The sequence below is a fragment of the Trachypithecus francoisi genome, unplaced genomic scaffold (genome assembly GCF_009764315.1).
Source record: "Trachypithecus francoisi isolate TF-2019V2 unplaced genomic scaffold, Tfra_2.0 Lachesis_group3, whole genome shotgun sequence".
Lineage (NCBI taxonomy): Eukaryota > Metazoa > Chordata > Mammalia > Primates > Cercopithecidae > Trachypithecus > Trachypithecus francoisi.
In genome coordinates this window covers 87,524,693-87,549,373 of record NW_022681468.1, presented here as the reverse complement: position 1 = coordinate 87,549,373, position 24,681 = coordinate 87,524,693, and the positions used below count along the sequence as shown (strand labels likewise).

The window sequence follows — 24,681 nt, the reverse complement described above, 5'->3', positions numbered from 1 at the left end:
AAGGGTCACCGAAATGCTGGATGAACACTCAAACGTGTCACTCAGCCACCTCCCAAATCCCCCCTCCCCCCGTCTGTTACTATGGTAAATAGGAAAGAATTTATAATACTTTGTCATTAAGGTGCATTATTACGCTCTTCCTTACCGAAGAATAAAAATGTCTCTGCTTTTTCTCCAAGAAAAAACTAAACACTCCCACAGAGTAAATGGCAATTAGGCTGAATTACGGCAATTCTTTCTGTGAGTGCAATGTCATTATGCTGGGACTTAACTGTCATTACACTGTAAATATACCTGTCCTGGGGGCAATGCTTGTCCACACCAGCTTGCTACCTTGGCATCAAAGATCTCACTTCTTTTGATTCTTGGGTTATACTGCAACTGTGCTGATTTATCCTCTAGCTAGATTGATCCCGGAACCCCGAGTTGTGCCTCAGCACCACTGAGGCACTTGTTAAAATGCAGATTCTGTGGGGCCTAGGAGGGGACATTTCTATCAAGGAGCCAGACGGGGCCTGGGCCTGGTTTGAAGACCTTTGTTTTGGAGAACATGGAGTCAGCGAGTTGATGAGGAACAAACAAAGGACAAGCTCATTCGAGGAAAAAACAGAAGGAAGCACTTGAATCTGGGTTTCGTTTCACTCCCAAACTGCAGTCCACAGACGTATTTCCCTCAAATAACTGGAAAAACTTTATGAAGCGTGTTTAAGATTTTACTCTCCAAATGTAATACAATTCTTCAGCTAAAACAGGAATAATGAGACAAAATGGTTCTGAAAAGTACAATAGAAAAATATTGTTCACTGGTTTATTTTTCCAAAGGAGCATCAGGCTATTTACAAATACGCAGATCTCCAATGACGTGTATTAAAATGGCAAGTCTATCACTGTTTGAAATCTAAATGAAAAAAAAAATTTATTAAGGCACATTTGATCTGAGAGTTTAAAAAACTAACTTTCTGGTATAATGACAGATTCATTTCACTTTTGTCCCCAAAACACATGAGCACCAAAATTGTCAAAGAACACTTAATATTTAGTAAAACAGTAAGGAATATAAAAATTAAGGAGAGGAAAAAGCGTTTCCAAAAGGAAATCTTTGGAGATCGGTTTACTGCAAATAAAAGACTAAACACATTCCTGATACACATAAATAATACTAACAGGTACTTAAGAAATGGCAGAGCTCTGAACAACAGATATTAAATAAATTAAAGGTATTTCAGATATAAAGGATCAAACAAAACAGTAATGAAAGAATGAAAACCATCTCCACCCACATAACACAGACAGGATGAAAGGAACAAAACCAAATACATTTTTCCCCAATGTTTTCATTAGGGGGTGTGTGTGTGTTTCAGTTTGTGTACATCATCAGATTTATTGTAATCATTCATCTTTGTCATTCTAAACATTAATATTATACCCTTTAAAGAGACGGGTTAAGAAGAGAAAATGCCAAATCCTTCTTGAAATTTCATGCCAGGTCCATTTAGGCCAAATGAACTACCACGAGAACGGCCACATATCTCACTGTGCTTTCTTTACGCCCCTTGTTTTAAAACCTAAGTGGCCAGCTGGGCGTGGTGGCTCACCCCTAGCACTTTGGGAGGCCCAGGTGGGTGGAGTGCCAGAGGTCAGGAGTTCGTGACCAGTATGGCTAACACGGTGAAACCCCACTTCTACTGAAAATACAAAAAAGTTAGCCGGGCGTGGTGGTATGTGCCTGTAATCCCAGCTACTCGGGAGGCAGAGGCAGGGGAATTGCTTGAACCAGGGAGGTGGAGGTTAAAGTGAGCCGAGATTGTGCCACTGCACTCCAGCCTGGGAGACAGAGCGAGACCCTGTCTCAGAAAAAAAATAAAAAATAAAAAATAAAACAACCAACCAAACAAAAACCCAAAAACCTACGTGGCCATGCTGAGCAGAGTACCATTAAGGGGAAATGATCAACTCTGGAAAGCTCTCCTGAAGACAATGATGAAATAGTTATTATCACATTTCCTTATCTTACAACTGGAACATGAAATGGCTTTAAAATAATTGTAAAAAAAAAAAAAATACAAAAGGTAGAATCTGTGGAATGTTAACAATCACAACAGAACATTTACCAGAGTTACAGTGTTTTGTTACAATAATACTTTGCAGGAATGTTCACGTTTTCTGCCACAGGACTGGCGCAAAGGGTCTCAAAACAAAACATTTCTTTAAAAAAGTTTTGTTCACCAGGTACATTTCAAGTCAGAGTTAAGCAGGTCTGCTACATAATGTTCAGCAAGAAGATGTGTTCAAAGGCAAACATTGACCACATTCTTGTTCAGAAAGCTCAATCTTAAAGGAGTCCTATGTAAGAAAACCACTTGTAAAATATATCCTCGTATATGGACTTCAAAAACTGATCATACAAAAAATTTTTGAAAAATAAATTAGATAATTAAAAATGTCTTTTCCAGCAACGCTGGACATTAGGCTGTCCTCACTGAGCCATTATTATTGCTGCTTTTACTGTAACTTGGATCATTTTTTTCTAGCCACATCTCAGCCAGCTGCTGTGTGGACCCATAGGTCGATGCTTTGGACCCCAAGCACATTTTGTACTGTTTGGGGTCAAGATTAGGATCACAAAAGACAGGATGGTGGACGTGGACTACTCCTACTTCTTGGCTCCTAAACGTCTTCAAACCTGCCTGGACAACCTTGTTGAAAAGGTCTACATCCTCCAGCCCCCAGCCTTGGATGGAAACATCAAAGCCGCCCGCTCGGACAAGATCTCCCTTATAAATACACGTGATGCCAAACCCATAGTTTCTCCAGAAGCCAGTTTTCTGAGTAAAGGCAAAATGGTTGTCACTGGGAACTTTCCCACTATAAACAATCTTTGGGTCATACTGGCTGAAGATGATTGGAAAATATATTTGTTGGCCCAGAACTGTATTTGCTCGACATCGCTGAAGGAATTCTGTAGTAAATACGAGGTCGACGTCGCAGAAGAAGAGCAAAGATTCATTGTTAAACTGGGAAGATCCTACCTCCAGGGCCAGGGCTCTTGAAAACTCTCCAGACACAGGCAAAATCTGCATGTCGGCTTTAGGGTACTTAATGCGGTAATCTCTCATCAGTTCAACTTGTTTGGCCTTGTCCGGGTTGGAGTCAGAATTGAAAAGCAGAACCACGAGCTTGACGTTCTGATTGGGGATAAGACACGTCTTCTCGAAGTTCCCCATAAATCTCACAAACATGTCAAAACGCCCAGACAAAGGAATCAGTATGTTTATCTTTTTATCTTTGGGTTCTTTGTGCTCATTCTTCGACCCAGGGAGCTGAAAGGGGACAAGCTTCTTCAGGGAGTTTGAGAGAAAGGACAAGGATCCAGATTCCTGATTGATTCTCTTGGCCAACTCCTGTGCATCCAGCTCCTCATGCTCCACAAACTGGATCTTGCTGAAAGTCTGCTGTAAATACGCGTGCCTTCTCACAGGGACTGTCATTTTCTTCCCTTTGTGCTTTTTGTACAGAAGCAGCAGGTCCAGGATGTACTCAGCCCCGTACATGGGGTTCACCCGGCGGTAGCCGTACTGGATCTCCTTGAAGTCAATGATGCGCCCTCTGGTCTTGGCGTTGGCATTGATCATCTCCATGACCTGCATGACAATGTCGTCCAAGGCTTCCCTCTGAGCGGAATCCATTCCTCTTCGAGGGGGCTGGCCGTCAACTGCTGAATACAAGTATTTTCCAGTCAGAAACTCCCATTCCAGAATCTCCTCTCGCTGGCGGGGCTGAAACCTCATGAAGGAGGGCGGGATTCCCAGCTGGAGGTCCTCTTTATGAATTTCTGTGTTGCTGTATTTGCTCATCAGGACAATCTCACGGTGCAGCTGTATGGTGCGATGGCGGAGCTCGGCGATCTTGCGGCTGAGCATGTAGCTGTGGAGCCTGTACTGGTAGGGTGGGTTTTTGTTGGGGTGTAATGTGATAGCTTGGTGAATTTTACTGTTATGGAGATCTCTAATGTACCCCTTTTTGTTCTGTTCATAATTCTCATAAAAAAGCTGTTGCATCTGTTAAGGGAAAAAAAGAGATCACAAATTTAGTATTCTATGATTGAGTGCCAGCACATGCTAAAGAAAACGCAAATATCAGAAATGTTTCTGAATGGACCACAGCACACAAAAGGCCCTAGATAAGGCCCAATCAACAGCAGCCCAATGTGGTTAGAAGAATTCATATATAGAAACTGCTTAAGAAAATAAGGGTTAATAACCAAAGTTGGCCAATATAATTTTACAGGCAAACAGAATTATGAAAAAGTTGTCCCATAATGAAAAGGTATAAAATTGAGATCACGGTGCCACCACATGAGCATGCCTGAAAGATAATGCCACCCCCGTCCCACTATGCCTGTGAAAGGGGCCCACAGAGTCATGTGTCCCTGCTGAAGACCTGAATAGCCCTGCGGCTTCTATCTATGGGAATAAACTTCCTCCTGAGAGCCAGAAGAACTTCAGGCAAACAACCTGAGTGAACGGTTACCCTTCTTCCAGGGAGCTAAGGGAAAGGAAAGCCCATCAGGGCAGGAGGAGGCCTGGCCCTGCAAGGACGCTGTCAGGATGAAACAAGGCTCTGTGAAGTCTCTGGAAGCAAGCACTGAAAACCCTCTTCAGGCTGCTGGCCTCCCTGTGTACGAGGAAGGTGCCCCTCTCCCAGGGCTTCTGTGGAGGCAGGAGCGGGCCTGCTTGCTCAGCATGGGGTCTTTGGCACAAGCACAGAGCTTGGTGCTTGGGGGCTCAGAAAACGCTGGCAAATGGGAAACAGGCAGGACGCACAGGGCTCACTATTCCCCCAACTCTGCCTCCAGCCCGTGGTGCAGGTTTTGGGACACCATAAGCTTATGGGCCATCAGCCAAAATGGGTTCCCTCAAGTTAGGAAGGGAATGTGCCTAACGCCTCAGTACATCTGAGCAAGGAGATGAACGTTTTTACAAAGCCTGTTGGAAGGTAGAAGAATAGTTTGCAAAAAATGTTCAGTGAAAGCATTTGAGGTTGGTATCTGGTAAATTAGTCCTGTTTCAAGTTCATGGTGGTTTTTTGTTCATACTGTTAAACACTAACTCTTGATAAGGGATGAAGCGGATTCTGGCAGACTGGTTTATTTGCCTTCCTGAGCCACTGCAACTACCATAATAGTAGAGAAATATAAATTGGCACTTTTATACCTTATTTCTTTTTCTCATAAAGTAAAAAGAAAACAGGGAGCCTGCATGCCTGCCAGGCCCTGCACAGAGCTGGGGTCTGAGGAGTGCTGACCTTTACCTCCTGGATACCTGTGAGTCTGGTCTTAGAGCAAGAATTACAGCGGAATTACAGGTCCTCCAAAGTGCTGCCGCTGTTTCCAACTTTCCTTCCCACACTGCTTAAGCTTCCCACATGGGAGGTGCACACATGGACTTACCACTGAAATCCCTGCCACACTGTACAATTAATTAGAAAAGGTGGTCAGGTTTTCTACAGGGGTGGGAAGCAGAGCCTCCCTAGGCTAGGAGGAGAAACTCCAACTCTGACCCCCATGCAGCACACAGGGCACACTTTATATGGAATTTTATATGCCTCTTCTGCTACCTACTCTCAACTTTACTATCAACTACAGGAAAGCAAATATCAAAACTCTTGTTTTAAGTAAACTGAAGCAAAAAAGTAACCTGGGGCTTGCTGAGAGAAGGCAGTAAGCAACTGGTGCCGGAATTCCTTCAAGCCCTGGATGGGCGGGGCAGATACAAACAACATGAAGATCTAGGCCCTGCCACCAGGCTTGGATCAACCATGTTAACTTATTTCTTTTTACTTTGCTCCTTCTGTGGGTCACAACAAAAGAAGCCTTAAGAAGTTCCTGCCCAAAGCATCCTTACTGTCCACTTCCCAGCTGGGCTGATTCTTGGGTACAAACGGCAGGGCTACAAGGTGGCAAAGGTAATGTGAGGACTCAAAGAGAAGAAAGGTTTAGAAAGATTTGTTGCAGGCTCTAAAACCTTGAAGCAAATATAGCCATTTTACAATCCTGTTGGGGCACTTATGGGCACAGCAGTTACAAGGACCTGCTATGGTGCCTCAGAAGATGCTCCCAGGGTCTGGGGAGCCATGCTTCCTGTTTCACTAAGGCCAGCCTTTGTAACGTGACTTAAGTAACTGTGCATGCCACCAGACCCTACTGCTGACTCCACCTGAGGACCCATGGTAAGAAAGGCTCTACTACGGCAGAGAACCCACAAACCTACATGCTCCCTGAGAGCCAGCACAATCATGACTTTCTGCTATATGATAAAAAGTTAGATAATAATTTTGGCAGAGATTTTATATATATTTGTTTCAAGTATATATTGTTTCCATTTCATCTGCTTATAATTTCCAAATTCTTAACAATGAACATGAAGAACCGTAATATTTTTTGTGGAAGGTCTCTCCATTTCCAAGAGTGTAAACACACATCAGTTTGGCCTTACAACCTGTCTTCTACAGTGAGGTGAGAACAATCTGAAGCATGTGCTGTTCCTCCTTTGCCCTACAGGAAGCTCATGCTGCCAATCCCATCTCCCCATGTATCTCAGACCCTTCTCTCTCCAGCCCCACTGGGTCATGCCGCAGCTTCCCCGTGGGTCTGCTTGCAGAATTCTGTTCCTCCCTCAACAGTGCTTCAAGACAGTAGCACAGAGGTATTCTTAGAACACACACTGGAGACGTATGGCTAAATGGGAGTGGTAAAACTCATATGATTTTCTTCTCTCTTCCCAAATATAGTGGATCCTTGAACAATGTGGGGGTCAGGAGTGCCGACTCCTCATGCAGTCGAAAACCCATGTATGAGTTTTGACTCCCAAAAAACTTAACTACTAATAGCCTACTGTTGACTGGAAGTCTTACCAATAACAATCAATAACACATCTTTTGCATGATGTGTGAATTATATACTGCATTCTTACAATAAAGGAAGCTAGAGAAAAGAAAATGCTATTAAGAAAATGGCATGGAACGAAGAGTTAAACACATTTACAGCACTGTATTTATTCATACTGTGAGTTTACATTGTCTGTTTACAAGATCAATCGTCTATATCTGAAATGGATGGGCAATTGCAGCTGCAGACCTCAATCTACAGTACCTAGGCAAGCAATTCATCTTTTTCTTGTAATGTCATGACTTTTCTCTGTTTCTTGGGAGCCACTTCAGCATGGTTAGTGGTACTTCATATGGGTCCCATGGTGTTATTCAAGGTTTACGGTATTGCACTAAACCTGATGAAAAATACAAGAACTGCAAGAGATCACTTTTTACTGCAATATGCAATTTTCTGGAGAGATGAACTGTTCAGGTGGGGATTATTAGTGTCACCCAGCATTTCAAGCCTATATTTGCAACACCTGAGCTCACCACAATGGCAACAGGAGGTAGCTATGAAGTCACTACAGGAGTAGAGTATGTACTACAGTTATTTCATACAGTTATGACTGAATACTACATCTTAGTCCTCTGGGTTTACTTCCTTGATAAATACATAACTCTGAATTTTAATTTTTCCAGAAATCACACCCAAGCACAAGGTGGTGAGGTGCAACTCTGATAATGGGGAAATGGAAATTTGGGGACTTGAGCAGGACCCTGCCCTCACATCCCACCTGCCTCCCAGAACACTTATCCCACTCCCTACCCCAAGCAGGAAACTGGAAGAGTCTTTTCTGGATCAACTGAACAGTACCATAGATACCTAGAGTCTGCAACAAAAACATCAACCAAAAAGCTGGATCATTACAGCAAAGATACTAGTTTTAAAAACCTCAGCTACACAGCTTCTGGTCAGCTTCTCAATGCTTCACTCTTAAATGAGAATCAACAGTCAAGGATCATCAGGCAGCTGAAAAAGGGTTCCACATGGGAATGACGGAAACAAAACAAAACAAAAGCAAAAAACCTTGGTGGTACAAAAACAACGCAGCAAACAGAAGAAAAACTCAACAAAAACAAAAAGCTACAATATAGTCAAAGGGAAGATAGTGCATCCATGCAACCAAAACAGAAAACTATAAACATGAAAAACCAGAGGAAAAAACCCTCGAAACCAAACACAAAACAGCCAAACAAAGGAGTAGAGTTTGAAGATAAAATTGAAGAAATCCCTAGAAGATCATTAACAATAAAAAAAAGACAACAGGAGAGAAAAGTAATCATTCTAGGAACAAAAAGCACATAGGAGGGAAAACAACAATATTAAAAAAAAGGATCCAGAATTAAGGGAGTCAGGTGCCTGGGTTAAACTCTAGGTATCCAGTATAAAAAGTACAGTATAAAAGTATCCAGTATAAAAACTACAGGATAAAGCAATCTAAAAAGTTCCAAAGAGGAGGAAAAATGGCATATACAAATAATCAGAAATGGAAATGGCACCGGACACAGATAACACCACTGGAAGCTGACGAACAACAATGCCTTCAAAAGTGGGAGGAGTGGAAAATTATTCTCAGTGTAGAATTCTCTTCCCAAACTATCCATCAAGTGAGTAGAGGGAAAGATGTTCAGATACTCAGGACTCAATTTTACCTTGCATTCATTCCTTCCCAGGAAGCTATTGAAGGATGTGTTCCTCTAAAGCGAAGAAAGAAACCTGTAAAGAAGATGACAGGATCCAGGAAACAAGATGCATGGGCCAGAATGACCGTGCAAGGAGGTACCACATGGACGGCCCTGCGGCAGCTGCGGGAACATATGCAACCAGGGGAGGGCAGGGGTGCTCACTGTCTCCATCTCCAGAGTCCAACTCAGCGCTTGATACATCGAGTTCATAACAAGTGAGGTCTTTAAGCAGAGCAAGTATGGAGAAATTGTTGAATGACATCAATACAGAAGGAAACAGCCGATGAGGACAGACTCAATATCTTACACGTGGTAAAAAGCATACAAGGACAAGGCTCGGCTCCTCTGACCAGGATGTGTTTTAAAATGCAAAAATCAGTAGCATATTTAAAGAGAAAGTATATACTACTCTGGAGAGAATGATGTAGTGGTCACCTGTTTTTACTCCCTAGACCAAATATGACTGCACACTTTATTCCTGGCTGTCCACACGCCACATAGGGAGGATGGGCCCCCATGGGAGGCCTCTACATGATTGATTACTTCTCACAGACCCACTAGGACACCACATCCCCACACATTTTCAGGAATCCATTTCTCAAAATGTTTTAGAAGCTGCCTATGGTCGTTACCTTCACAGAGTGTGTGCTAAGGGGGTAAACATGGAGAAAAGTATTGACTAACAGGCTGGTAGAAGCTGTAAAACAGGCTGAGGGTTTTAAACTACAGTGAAAGGTGCTGTAAGTACCTTCTGGCTAAACTCTAAAAGTTTGAAATAAATGTGTTATATATATCCATATATATATATATATATTTTTTTTTTTTTTGAGACAGGGTCTCCTTCTGTCACCCAGGCTGGAGTGCAGTGGTGTGATCTCAGCTCACTGCAACCTCCACCTCCCAGGGAGCTGGAACTACAGGCATGCACCACCACATAACCACATACAGCTAATTTTTGTATTTTTTTGTAGAGATGGGGTTTCACCAGGTTGCCCAGGCTGGTCTTGAACTCCGGGGTTCAAGCAATCTGCTTGCCTGGGCCTCCCAAAGTCCTGGGATTACAGACGTGAGCCACCAAGCCCGACCATTTTCTTTTTTTAATGAAGAAGAAATCTGTTATAAGATTAAAAGGTGTGTGTGAGTGGTGTGCATGCACATATGCTTGGGGGAGGGAGCACCTGAGAGAAAGTGAACTTAAAATAAAGCCAAGTCTATGCCCAGACTGCCTGGTGGCCCTTGCTCTGTCCCAGAGGATTTACTTTCATTAATTTATTACATTTATTAATGTTGCTACGATACATAAACAATTCAGACAAAGAAGTTCCTACCTGACAGACTGGGTAGAACACATACCTGTAATGATCTTTAAAAAAAATCTAAACTGACGTCAAGGAAATAGCTCACATTCTAAAAGAGGTTGATGCAGGTTTAAGCAACACGTGAGCAGACACTCTGTCACAGGTAAGGAAAAATACCTCCACCTTAACCAAGACCTGCCCAAATGGGCTTCAGATGGTGCCCTTCAGCCAATTTCTGTACAAAGCCTTGTCGTAAATGGCTTTGGTGCAGAGGTAGGGAAACATTTTCTTGTTACCCTCAGTGTGTGGAATGCGAGAGGGAGAGGCAGAAATCAAATATGCTGTCTTTAGAGCTCTTTAAGAACAGGAAATGTGAAGTATAATTCAAAGCAAAAATGTCAATGAGATATTAAAGCCAGGTTAGGAAAGAAATCCACACATCATCTGTGATTTCTGAATGGAGCAGGAAGGAAAACCTAGAGAAGCTCTGACCCACCCCACCAGGCTCCAGGGCCATGGGGCCTCCAGGCCAGGCCTTGCTCTGAGTGTGAACACCCCCCATGAAGCACCCTCTATCACCCTTCCCATCCTTCCCAGGTGCCCCTCCCATGTGACCACATCAAGAGATCTCAGTGCTTCTGGATGGAATCTTTGCCTCTGTGGGACTGCAGCCATCTGTATTGAACTTTGGAATACCCTGCAAGGTTCTCCTCGAAATATCTTTTGCTTTTTGTTACCTCACCAAGTTTCCAGTTTCTCTGCTGTGATTTGGGTTTTCCCTACTTCCTACCTTTTATTTTTCCTTGAGGATGACTATTTAAGAGGCATGCTGTAGGTGAGATGAAACTGACTCATTTTGCTCTTAGGCACATCAGTGAGAAACGGTGGTCATTAAGCGTTTAACGCCTTCATCTCTAACCATCTTCCCGCTTTCCCTCATATTATGGGCTACGTCACTGCTCACCACTGGAATGCCATTAAGTAAGAAAGATGCAGGTAACACTTAATTACTGAGCTCCAGGCAATTTCCTGCATTCAACAGGAAATTGTTGAATTCCCTGACCCTTAAGTAGTATGGTCAGGTCAGGCATGGTGGCTCACGCCTGTAATCCCAGCAATTCGGGAGGCTGAGGAGGGTGTATTATTTGAGAGCTCAGGAGTGTTCCACACCAGTCTGGGCAACATGGTGAGACCTTGTCTCTACCAAAAAAAAAAAAAAAAAAAAAAAATTAGCCAGGGGTAGTGGCACATGCCTGTGGTCTCTGCTACTTGGGAGGCTGAGGTGGGGGAATCACTTGAGTCTGGGAGGCGGAGGTTGCAATGAGCCGAGATCGTGCCACTGCACTGCAGCCTGGGTGACAAAGTGAGACCTTGTCTCAAATAAATAAATAAAATGTATAGTCACAGGACTAAAGCGCAATTTTCTTGTAACAGAAATAAAGCTACTATTTCTCTGGAAGAAAGTTTGGAATATAACTATTTCAAGAATAAAGCTGTAAGACCTTGGACAAGCTACTTGAATCGGTCAAGTCTCAAGTTTTCTCACTTATAAAATGACTGGGCTGGGCAGGGGGGCTCACGCCTGTAACCTCAGCACTTTGTAGGGCTGAGGCGGGAGGACTGCTTGAGCCCAGGGATTCAAGATGAGTGTGGGCAAAATGGTGAAATCCTGTCACTACAAATAATTAAAAAATTAGCCAGACGTGGTGGCACATGCCTGTGGTCCCAGTTACTCAGGAGGCTGAGCAGGGAGGATCATGAGCCTGGGAGGCTGAGGCTGCCGTGACCCATGATCACACTACTGCACTCCAGCCTAGGTGACAGAGCAAGACTCTGTCTCAAAAAACAACCACCACCACCAAAAAACCCCAAAAAACCCACAACAAAGAGACTGTACTGTACTAGACAGAGGATCTGTCAAGGTAAAGAATTCAAAGATCTTACGTGACCATGTCAGAACAAGCCACAAATCCTCAAAGCCCAGCTCTGACGTTCTTCTGCCCACTTACTCCTGATATGGCTGAAGCTGCAGCAGTATCTTCATTGACTAAAACTATATTTGAAGCATTAAAGGATAATAACACATCCCTATTAACTGTTTCTATTCTGTGAAAATAAATCTCCAACTATTCTATAAAATTAGTTAAGAATATGAGACTCTTAACAGTTCATTTTAGTAACTCCAGGAATAACAAATATGTAATGATATTTTTGTTACAAAGAATATTTTGGACCAGGCCAGTGGCTCATGCCTGTAATCCCAGCACTTTGGGAGGCTGAGGCAGGCAGATCACTTGAGGTCAGGAGTTTGAGACAAGCCTGGCCAATGTGATGAAACATTGTTTCTACTAAAATTACAAAAATTAGCCAGGCGTGGTTGCGTGTGCCTGTAGTTCCAGCTACTCGGGAGGCTGAGGTGGGAGAATTGCTTGAATCTGGGAAGTGGAGGCTGCAGTGAGCCGAGATGGCACTACTGCACTCCAGCCTGGGCAACAGAGCAGGACTTTATCTCAAAAAACAAAACAAAACAAAACAAAACACCCCAGAATATTTTGAGTAGAACCAAATTCAAAATTTAAGAGGATTTTATTATCATAAGGCATTTCAATAATCTATAATTTGGCACATCACTTAGAAGAATATTATAAAACAGAAAGTCAGAAGTACTGCAGAAGAAAACACAAGTCAATATAGATAGGTTAATTTAATAATCACAAGAGTATCCCTTGCTTAAAAAAAAACTCAGTAAAGAAACTTTCTTAAGATGCTTACAGTAGCACTGATGACTTCATTTAATTTCCATTGTCTATGAAACACCCTTAATCTTTGTTATAAAAAGTGCCTCCATATCCTTCAACTCCAGCAAAGCCATCTCCCTTCCTGTGAGATGTTTCAGGGCCCTGCGTCATTCTCCAGTAAATCTGAGAGGGGCTAATACCAAGGTCACGCTATTCCCAGGAACTTCTAGCCCAGCTGGGAATAACCATCAACTACCCATATCTAATCTTTGGTTAACAAATACCTTCCACAGTCTTCATTAGCAAATGTCCTTCTTGTTCTCTGCAAGGAGAGCCAACATTCTCATTAAGTCCTCGCTCTTCCTGTTAACTGTTTACATGACTGTCCTTAAGCACATACACAGTTCAGCCTCAGCTACAGACCATCACTGCTGCAGAGCAGCAACTTCCCATTTGGACCTAGGCAGTATTTCCATTCATTACAGAGAAGTGGTTTTCTTACCCTTTTGTTCTGAAAGTGGTTCAAAGAAAGTAACCGTTGTCTAAACGTCAAGAGACCGTTAACTGCTGGTAGCCAGAGTCACAAGTTTTTAAACATTTAAATTACATTCGCATACGCTTCTAGGTAGGCTTTACAGGTAATTTACTGTCCCAAGCAGGATCTTTTGAAATGAAAGAGTGGGTCTGTTAATAATTAGGCCAAGACCACCAGCATAAACTGGGCCTGTCCCAGACTCTCAGGACATATGGTTACCCTACTGTCCCTACTAGGTCTTTCCTAATTAGTTTTGGGTAGGCTTTGCCAATTTTCATCTAATTAAGTTCAAGGATTAGGTTCTTAGTATTTTAAAGACTCCATTCAAAAAACTAAAATTGTCATGGAAATTAAGCTGAGACTTTAGTGGTTAAAAAAAAGGAGAATTATATGAATGAGTCCTGAATGGTTAGTGACTAATTCTGAAACCTAAACACCTTTTAGAGAAGCCTCATTTCAAAATAATTGAGAATTAAGCTTAGCAAAGTAAAAACAAAAGCTGTTGATAGTAATCTAAGGCTTCTGCATAAGACTATAAGTAAAGTGATAAAACTGAAACAATAGATTTTGCAAGTGACCATTCCGTGGTCTAAATAATCAGCAGAGACTGTGGTAGGAGACCCTTATCTGCAGTCAGAAAACTATCTAAACTCCCACGTCCTCCCTTCACAAACATCTGATCTGGCACAATCAGTTCAGTGCAACAGGCATTACCTTAACAAAAAAAGTGGCAAACGTGGCAGCATTATGCAGGATGAATACATGCAGAACTATCTTTAAACGGATAAAGCCCTGTGCACATGTGGCACTCAATATTTACCGAACACTCCTGTGAAAGGTGCTGTACCAGGCAGTGAAAGCCCACGTGTCACGTACAAAGATGAAACAAGTGTGAACATAAGATACAGCAGGCGAGCGTGCTGTTAACAGTCCCAGCCCGGGCCTGCCACGAAGCGGCTACCAGGCTTCTCTCCAAAGGTGTTTCTAAAACCTGGCTCACCCAAGTACCAGTGCTCCTCTCAGCGCCCTCTCCACTCCAGTCAACATGGACCACACACCAACATCACACATGACCTAACGTATCTCTATGTGAGAATGTGATGTAAGCTCTAGTCTAGGGGACTGCCAAAGCACAAACTAAATCAAAAATAAAATTAAATACAAACTTACAGGGACGAGGTGGATGTAAGCAAGAAGGGATGGAGCTCGGGGGGACCAGGACATGCCACACAGGCCCAGTGCAGCCAGATTTAAAGGGAATCTAGAAAATACAGCTGTTCTGTGTCAAGTCTAACTGAAGTGCTGGCAACCAGTTCAAGTGAGAGAGAAAGGGAAAGGGACAGAGAAAAGGAAAACAGAGAAAAAAGAAATATAAGCCAAAATATATCTGTGGGTCAAACATGACCTACAGATTCATTTCCTTCTAGGACATTTTTTCATCTACACCTGACTTTTTGTAGAATCTTATTCGACATAAAGACATTCAACGCTGTGTTAACGCATAGCATTTAATGAAGTAATATCTTACTTAAAAAAAAAAAAAAACAGCCACCACCACCACCACCTAAAAACTGAAGCAGCGCTGGGACAGTGGAGGCCTGGTGAATGGGGACAGCACAGTGGCACTGTGGGCAGGGGGCAGGCCAGCGCAGGGAGCGAGGGCTCCTGTAGCTCGGCTCCACCACTTGAGTCCTCCAAAGCAGAGCAACTGCTCTAGAACCCCGGGGCATGTAACCCAGCTTTGGGTCATGCATTACACTCAGAACTGTCAGTGTTTCTGTCGCCTACACGGTGTTGAGTGGGGTGGGGGTTAAATGCCACAGGTTTGGACCCCAGGTTTTGAGCACGACCCCTGTGAGGCTGAAGACTCCACGTCTGCCATCTCCAGTTCATGTGAAGTCTGAGGGGGGACTCACTTCACACCTACCTCACAAAGGCACCATTCTGAAAGTTTTCTTTCACAAAAGAGGGTAAGAAAAACACTGGAGAGGGGACTGAGGGAAGAAAAGGGAGTGGGTTTGTTTTCTGGAGGAAGGGTGGGTGGGGAAGGGAAGCTAGTAAAGCTTTAAATTCCATAGTGTCAAATTCCCAGGGAAGGAATACGGACAGTTTTCAAAGCATAGGCAACCAACAAAAGCAATCCCTCGGAGAAGAGATAGGCTTTTCAACCCTTGGGGCTGGAACAACTGGACGTCCAAATGCAGGAAGATGAAACGAGACACAGACCTTACCCTTCACAGGATCACAGGCCTAAATGCAAAAGGCAAAACTACAAAACTCCTAAAAAAACAGAGGAGAAAATCTAGACGACCTTGGGTTTGGTGATGACTTTCTAGACACAACACCGAAGACACACCCCATGTAAGAATTGATAAACTGGACTTAATTAAAGTTAAAAATTTCTGCTCTGCAAAAGACACTGCCAAGAGAACGAGAAGACAAGTCACAGACTGAGAGAAAATATTCACAGACTTATAAGACTTATCTAAAATACACAAAGAACTTCTAAATCCAAAAATACGAAAACAACCCAATTAAAAAGTAGCCAAAGGCTTTAAGAAGCACCTCGCCAAAGTTATACAGATGGCAAAAAAAGTATGTGAAAAGTCATCATATGTTATCAGGGAGATGCACATCGAAACAACAATGAGATGCCACTATACACCTGTTAGAATGGCTGAGAGGAGCAACACGAAATGCTGGTGAAGACGTGGAACGAGAGGAATTCTGACTCACTGCCGGTGAGAATGCAAAATGGTACAAGCACTTGGGAAGACAGTTCGGCAGTTTCCTACAAAACTAAACATACTCTTAACAGGATCCAACAAGTGAGCTCCTTGGTATTTACCCAAAAGAGCTGAAAAGTTACTGTCCACACAAAAATCTGCATATGGGTGTTTCCAGCACTTTTACTTATAATTGGCAAAACTCAGAATCAACCAAGATGTCCTTCAGTTGGTGAATGAACAAACTGGCACATTCAGATAATGGAATACTATTCAGCATTTTTAAAAAATAAGCTATCAAATCATGAAAAGACATGTAAGAAAGTTAAATGCACGTTACTAAGTAAAAGAAGCCAAACTGAAAAGGCTACATATTGTACAATTCCAACTACATAACACTGTAAAACAAAACAAGGCAAAACTATGAAGAAAGTAAAAAGATGAGTGGCTGCCGGGGGTTGGGGGGAAGGAGGGATGAACAGGCAGAACACAGAGGATTTTTAGGACAGTATCTGTATGATACATATATGAGGGTATTTGCTATAAACTTGTTTAAACCCACAGAATGTTCAACACCAAGAGTGACTCCTACTGTAAACTGTGGACTTTGGGTGATAATGATGTCACTATAGGTTGACCGATTGTAACAAAGGTACCACTCTGGTACAAGGTGTCCGTATTGGGGGAGACTGTGTAGGGGCAGGGGACACTTGGGAAATCTCTGCACATTCCACTCAATTTTGCTGTGAACCTAAAGCTTCTCCAAAAACTTAAATTTTTTTTTAAAGCAACCTATTAGGGAAAAAATGTCCTCAGATTATCTATGTTAAGTAGATTCTAGGGGGAAACTGGTAGCACTTTTTCTGTGGCTTCTTATTTATAATAAATTCATTCATTTTCCTTCATTTATCCATCTACTCCCTGCTCTAAGCAAAAAAAAAAAAAGAAAAAAAATTACAAAAATCCATAAAATACACTAAACTTCATATCCTTTGTGGAAAAAGGTAGGTGGAAATAAAATGCAAGTAAGTAATAATTCACAATGAGTAGGATCGTTTGTTCTTTAACACAGTATTCTAAACTAAAAAGCCCTATATAAAAAGAAGAGAGAAATATTTTTAAGTATCTACTATGAGATACCATACTTCTTTCTCTCAACACACTCATTTAATCCTCACAATTTTAAACTCCTTGAGAGCAAAACTCACTTTGTTCTAGGTACCAAGCACCAGTAATTGCCCTATAAGTACTTGCTGAATAAATGAATGAGTAGGTATTATCTCTCATTTACAGGTAAGGACAAAAATATTAATCACAGATAACAATGTAAGTGGCTCCTGTCAATACTTAAAAACATTACAACAGAAGAGAATAAACAAGAGCTAAGAGAACAACACTCTGCATAGGGCCTTTGCCTGCTCAGAAAAGACATCCCCATCCCCACCCCCACCTCCTATCCCTCAGATTCCCAAGCAGCCAGGAAGGTCTGGGGCAGACCAGCGAAGGCAAGACAGCCAACCTCAACCACAACTCGCTCCACTCCCAAACAATATGGCAACAAAAGCTAAGACAAGGGGACTTTCAAATACCGAAGATCAATATCTTCAGAAATAAGAGAGGAAAAGCATCCTTCAAAGAGGATCAACTAGAATTCTTAGACTTCAGAGTTCAAGACGCCTCCCTAGTGGCTCCACAGAGGTTCCTTGAAGGCAGATCTCACAGATTCTTTCCACACCCATAGCACACAGCAGAGCCTGGCATTAATATATTTCCTTAATAAACATTTATCCAAAGGATAAGATGTAATAGCTGAGAGTAATCATTCTACAATGTATTTCCATAATAACCTACTTCCCTGCACAATCATTCAACTATCCTTTTAGCTAAACGCTAGGCAACACATTTAAACTGACAGCCCTTTAACCCTTCAGAGGCACCTGCTTTTAAAAAATGCTTATTACTGCTCCTCTCCCATTGAAGTGAAATAATTTATGTGATTTTATATAATAACATTAACAACTAACATCTCTCGGAAACTATACCAAGGACCTCCCTGTATGCACTGATGTAATCCAACGAGGTAGCTCTGTTACTATCCACATTTTACTTTCGGGGATACTCCAGTTTGCATGTTCAGCAACTTGCTCACATCCCACAGCCACTGCACACAGCAAAGCCCAGGCTGGCTCTCAGCTCTCTCTTGGGCTGGTTCTTGACAAGACAACTAGAAATGTCTGCCCGGCAAAGAGGCAACAAACAAGGTGTCAGACAGGGATTAAAGCTTTGGAGAACCATGAAGCTGGGGAGACAGCAGCGAGGGCAGGCCTGCAGCATCACATCCTTGGGTCAGGGAAGGCCTCTCCAGCAGGGAAAACCTAAGGGAGACCAGACAGTAGTGAGGGGGCCAGGGAAGCTTTCCAGAGGGAACCAACCTTGGAGCAGACTGAAGAATACGCTGTGCTCCTTCAGAACATTCATTTCTTCCTCTGGGCAAAGGGCCACACCCTGGAGCAAGGAGCAAGCATGACGGCTGAGCCACCAGCCTGACCAGCTGCCTGGGAGCAGGTGCAGGCTCCTTCCTCTCCAGCTGCAGTCACACTGCATGCATGCACATGTGCGTATTTTAACGGCATCACCAGCAAGAAAGGTTTAAAAGCTGGAAATGACTATTCACAGTTTCTGACCAAGTATGTTTACTCCATGGAACCAAATTTGGGTCAGACAATGCATAAGAGCAAAGAGAAGAGTGGGAAAGTCCTCTATCTAATGTGCACGCAATACCCACACTCCTGGCACCAAGGAAGACAAACTGGGGATAGCACCATGTTCCACACCAGGAGGGTGTGCATCTTCACGATTCTTCCTTGCCTGACAAAACCTGCTCTCTTGGCCATGGAGACCATTCTGAGATCACTTCTGCTTGGTGAGCAGGTGGGGCGCCTAGTCCCAGCAACAGAGAGCACCAGCAAGGGTAGGGCCATCAGCGTGGACTTCCACACCTCCCTCTACCACCTCCTTCCTCCATGGGCTTAGGGCAGTCAGATGCCCTGGCCTTTGCCAAGCACCAGGGCAAAGTGGGATCCAAAGGCCACCAGCATCTTTTAAAAGTGAAAGTGACTCAAAAGCATCAAGTAACTTTCTCTGTGCCCTCTTCATGTAGCTATGGAGCACCTTCAGTAGGAAAGCCATCACTACTAGTAATAGTAAAGTAATCTAAGAATGGGTAACTTTTGTTTTATTATTAACATTAACATATAGACCACCAAGTGCTACAAACTGAAAGAAAAGAAAAATTTCATTGGAGGTAAACCTGTCTCAACTAATTAAATGTTTCTACTCCTCTGTTTCTTTCTTAGCCTGTTCATGTGTACATGTGTACACACATTTTACATGGGTACCTCAACTGAGAAACATTTCAGTAGGCTAGGCAACATTTTAAAGTATTTCCAAATGATACTTCACGATTGCATTTTCAATTGTAATTTCTAAACTAATTTTAGATCAGAATTACATAGCCACAACAGCTATCCAGCCATTAATTTTCCCCTTATATTCCTTGTTCTCTATTTGGTATTTTGCACCATTAAATACAGCTATATAATAATCAGGTGCTGAATGGAAAAGGATGGGACAGCTGCTTCTAAACAGCGCAGTGGTCTTCAATCACTCACAACCAGAGCTTCCTACTCCTCCTAGAACAGATCTGCTGTATGCTACATGACCTCCAAGTCTCCACACAATTCCATTTTCTAATCTTGCCTCCATTTCTAAATTAAATCACAAACCCTGTCTTTTTGTATGCATGGATTGGGGTTGGGAGAAGGGAGACAGGGGAGCTGTGAAGGGTGGGAGGATCAACGGTGGGAGGATCAACACTGGCATCTCAAAAAGTCAAAATTCTATTTTCAAGAGTACACTTCTCATGCCAAGAAGGTAAGATCTCATGCACTTCTTCCCCAAGTTTTGAACAGATTCCACAAGATATGTCTTACAACAGACTGGCTACAATGAAATAAGGGGGGATTCACGAATGAAAAGTCGTCTTACAAACAGCATTTCATAAGCTACACTCATAACCCACATGACTCTTAAAATGCCATCTAGTAGAAACATTTACATCCTTATGATTAACTATTTTTAAATCTTCTTTATTATTATAAAACAATATATACTTATTATAAAATTCTGGAAAAGGGAGGAATCACTCATAATCCTACTCTGACATTTGAAAAATATTCCTTCTAATGCAACATATTCACATATAAGATCACAAAACTAATTATACTTTGCAAACTATATAGCACTTGCATACATGTATATCACACCTGAGTAATAATCTTACTCTGGATCATCTTATTTTCCTGAAATAGTTAACAACATTAACTGCTAAATAAAATCAAGCTATCCTACCATTTGTGTCAGGATTTCAACCAAAGAAAAAGAGACATGAAAATTATAAGCTATAAGAACAACAAAAATTTCACAGACGTGAGAAAGCTTAAAGGCTAATGGTAAAGGAATAAGTCATGTGTCAACCAAAGGCTAAAAATTTTTTATTAAAAAGCTGGCTGGGCATGGTGGCTCACACCTGTAATCCCAGCACTTTGGGAGGCTGAGGTGGGAGGATCACAAGGTCAGGAGATTGAAAGCATCCTGACTAACATGGTGAAACCCTGTTTCTACTAAAAATGCAAAAACAAAATTAACCAGGCATGGTGGCGGGCACCTGTAGTCCCAGTTACTCAGGAGGCTGAGGCGAGAGAATGGCGCAAATCCGGCAGGTAGAGCTTGCAGTGAGCCGAGATGGTGCCACTGCACTCTAGCCTGGCCAACAGAGTGAGACTTCATCTCAAAAAAAAAAAAAAAGGCTGTCTTGGGGGAAGAGGTAATTGCAGGAGAGACTATCAAATAGATTCAAATTCCAGTCACATAGTGTTGACACCCCCGTTAGTCAATATAAATTATATATAAATATTAAAAATGGACATACAGGCCGGGAGCAGTGGCTCATGCCTGTAATCCCAACACTTTGGGGAGGCTGAGGCAGGCGAATCATTTGAGGTCAGGAGTTTGAGATTAGCTTGGCTAACATGGTGAAACCCTGTCTCTACTAAAAATACAAAAATTAGCCAGGTACGGAGTGGAGGGCGCCTGTAATTCCGGCTGAGGCAGGAGAATGACTGGAACCCGGGAGGCAGAGGTTGCAGTGAGCCGAGATCACAGCACTGTACTCCAGCCTGGATGACAGGGTAAAACGCAGTCTCAAAAAAAAAAAAAAAAAAAGACACATATGTAAAATAAGTATACCCTAACTAAACAACGTAATTCTCATGAGATCCATAAGTACAAATTATGCTAGAAGACATGAAAACATTTTTCTTTCCTGGCTCTTATTCAGGCACTTTCTGGTGTCCTATGCTGATGTGAAGGCCAGGTGTCAGAAGAGGGAAGGTTTACTACACAACCCATGTTTACTGGCAGAAACCAGGAAAACTCAAGAGAGGTAAAAAGAAACACTGACCCTATTCTGTCTACCTAGTGATAACCACTTTTATTATCTTAGGGTACAACTAATGTCAAAATAACTTGAGAGAAGCCACAACACCGTAATGCCACCAAGTGGTATTACACCCAAGATCCATGACTAAGACTATAAACTATATACACTAGGAACCATATACACTATGCAAACTGTAGGACGATTAGCCAACATAAGCAATAAAGCCATAATTTACAAGTAAATGCTCTGGCTTTGAATGTATTTGTCAAACATTCAATATAGGCTGGGCATGGTGGCTCATGCCTGTAATCTCAGCACTTTGTGAGGTCAAGGCAAGTGAACCGCTTGAGCTCAGGAGTTCGACACCAGCCTAAGAAATATAGCAAGACCTCATTTGTATTTGAAAGAAAAAATACTTTTTAAAAAACCCTTCAATATACCACATTGGGTATATGTGACCCCAGCAATTCACAGTGAACTACTGGTACGTTCCTAGAACAAAAAGGGGTAAAGCATGTTTAGTCTTAGTTCTTTTATTCTTTGTTTACCTAATTCACAAGTACACATCTATACAGATATTCAAGATTCACAAATTTTGCTTGATTTCTTCCCAAAGAAAGTGGCATTATGCAATTTGAGGTTTTCAGGCCAGGTGCAGTGGTGCATGCCAAGCTACTCAGGAGGCTGAGGCAGGAGGATCACTTGAGCCCAGGAGTTCAAGGCCAGCCTGGGCAACATAGTGAGATCCCCATCAGGTAGAACGAGTGGGGAGAGGCAATGCCTGGTAATTTAAGATTCTTCCCTCAAATTATTGATATATTTGACTGGAAGCCCATTAATTATGTTCCTTCTTTAAAGGTCATGTTAAGCTTTGGTAACTAATCACAAGACATTTCCCTACCTGCCCAAATGTAAGTTTAATCACAAATGCATTCCCAAGCTCACCTGTTAAGGCAGAGGTAGAACTAAAAGCCATATAACACAAATTTAAAGGAAGGAACCCTAAGGGAAACGTTTCCATCTGGACTGGTCTGCTGGTTTATACTCTGAGAAGATTCCCAAGTCCTTATATCTACTATTACAGCCAGAATGATTTTCCAGAAGAGACAAATTCAGGGCAAATATTTAAGGATACCCCAAATTATGGCATTTATATAATATTAAATTATAAACAATTTATAATGTTAAATGATACATTCCTTATATAATCCAAAGCTATAAATTTATATAATGTTAAATTATAATACAGCAAAACCAAAACTACAGATACTGATGACCCATTTCTAAGAAGCCAGGATTCTTACGAATGGAAATACTTGTTAGAAGCCTATTTGAATCTCAAATTAGGAGCTTTTTAACCTAAAGGTCAATTAAATTACATTGTACAATTGCATTTCTTAAACACCTGACCTTGATACACGCTAAGAATTCCAAAAGTGATATTTGGACGCCTTATATCTGCAACCTGAGAAAGAAAAATCCAGTCCACCAAAGAGAGGAAAGGCTGCTGGGGACTCACTTTGTGATGTAAGCACTTACTTCTGTCATGTCGCACAGACTGCGACCTCGTCGCCAATGTATCGGTCCCCCTTCCCCTGTGGTGACAGACTGTGTTCTGGCTCCAGCTATCAGGCCTTCTGTCCAGTTATGTGTGAACCAAGACCTCCCCAGCAGAGTGTGAGTGAGAGACCTGCTCCCCTTTTGGCTTGTGCTTAAGACCTGGCTCTGAGTTCTGTGTCCCCAGGTCCTCTTTCCCCTCCTGCAGCTGTCTGTCACCTGAGCACAGTAGCCATGCTATTGATCGGTCGAGGACAATGCCACAGGAGATGGCAGTAAAGCAAAATGGAAGACCCTGGACCCCTCAATGACCACAAGGAACAGAGTCCCCTGACATCCCGGAACAGCCATCCTGCTACTGGACAAAGAAATTAACATCTACCTCTGCTGCATCCTCTCAGGTGTCTGTCTGTTACAGTGGTTTAGCCCTCTTGTAAGTCGTAAGTTGGCTACTATATTAAACACAGGAGCCCAGGAACAAACTATGATTTAAATGCCACCTTTCAGAATCACATCTCACAAAAAACACATTAGTAACTTCTACTTTCAGAGCGGTATTTTACGTATCATTTCATGTCATCGCATGCCAGGCATAAGTTTTATAAGGTATTGTTCCCATCTTACAGCGGAGAAAGTGTACTTTGAAAAACTCGGTAACTTGACAGGAAACAGCAGCCAGTAGTACCAGGCCCAAGACAAAAAGCACTTGTATCTGTAACTCAGGGAAGGGGTTGGCACACTACGGCCCACTGGCCAAAATCCCCCATTAAAATTTTTACTGGGACACAGTTACACTCACTTTTGTTACTGTCTACAGCTGTTTTTGCATTACCGTGGCCAAGCTGAGTAGCTGGGAGCGAGATCCCGCAGCCTGCAAAAACCCTAAAACATTTACCGGCCAGCCTTTTACACAACACAAAGAGTCTGCTGGCCCTGATCTAGAGCTTTCACCTTTATGTTGGGGCCCCACTTACTGGAGGTAAGCCAGGCAAGCGCAGACTTTGCCTAAAGAAACTCATTCCTAAGCGTGGCATCCTCCTAAGCAGTTTGCCTTCCCATCTACTGCTGAGCTGCTCCCTGCTCCCACTCCTGCTGCCCAAACCACCATGCCTGACCTGTGCCATGCTGTGTCTTCCCGACACCAAGACACTCTGTTACATTTGTGGATGCTGCACCTCTGGCTTCCTACCTTTTCAATTCTCTCTCTTTTTTTTTTTTTTGAGATGGAGTCTCGCTCTGTCGCCCAGGCTGGAGTGCAGTGGCCGGATCTCAGCTCACTGCAAGCTCCGCCTCCCGGGTTCACGCCATTCTCCTGCCTCAGCCTCCCGAGTAGCTGGGACTACAGGCGCTCACCACCTCGCCCGGCTAATTTTTTGTATTTTTTAGTAGAGACGGGGTTTCACTGTGTTAGCCAGGATGGTCTCGATCTCCTGACCTCGTGATCCGCCCATCTCGGCCTCCCAAAGTGCTGGGATTACAGGCTTGAGCCACCGCGCCCGGCCTCCTACCTTTTCAATTCTAACAGAACTCTTTCAAAAAACATTTCGGCTGGACGCGGTGGCTCATGCCTGTAATTCCAGCACTTTGGAAGGATGAGGTAGGGGGATCATGAGGTCAGGAGATGGAGACCATCCTGGCTAACATGGTGAAACCCCGTCTCTACTAAAAACAAAAAAGTAGCCAGGTGTGGTGGCACGTGCCTTTAGTCCCA

General features: G+C 42.7%; 1 protein-coding gene across 1 annotated transcript in view; it reads right to left on the bottom strand.

Moving 5' to 3' along the window:
• Positions 1-700: 700 nt before the first annotated feature.
• Positions 701-24,681, bottom strand: part of CHSY1 (chondroitin sulfate synthase 1) — a 77,788-nt gene continuing 53,807 nt past the window's right edge. The window contains exon 3 of the mRNA XM_033188818.1: positions 701-4,058. Coding sequence (XP_033044709.1) covers positions 2,466-4,058 — 1,593 coding nt within the window. The 3' untranslated portion in view covers positions 701-2,465. The remainder of the gene's footprint in view (positions 4,059-24,681) is intronic.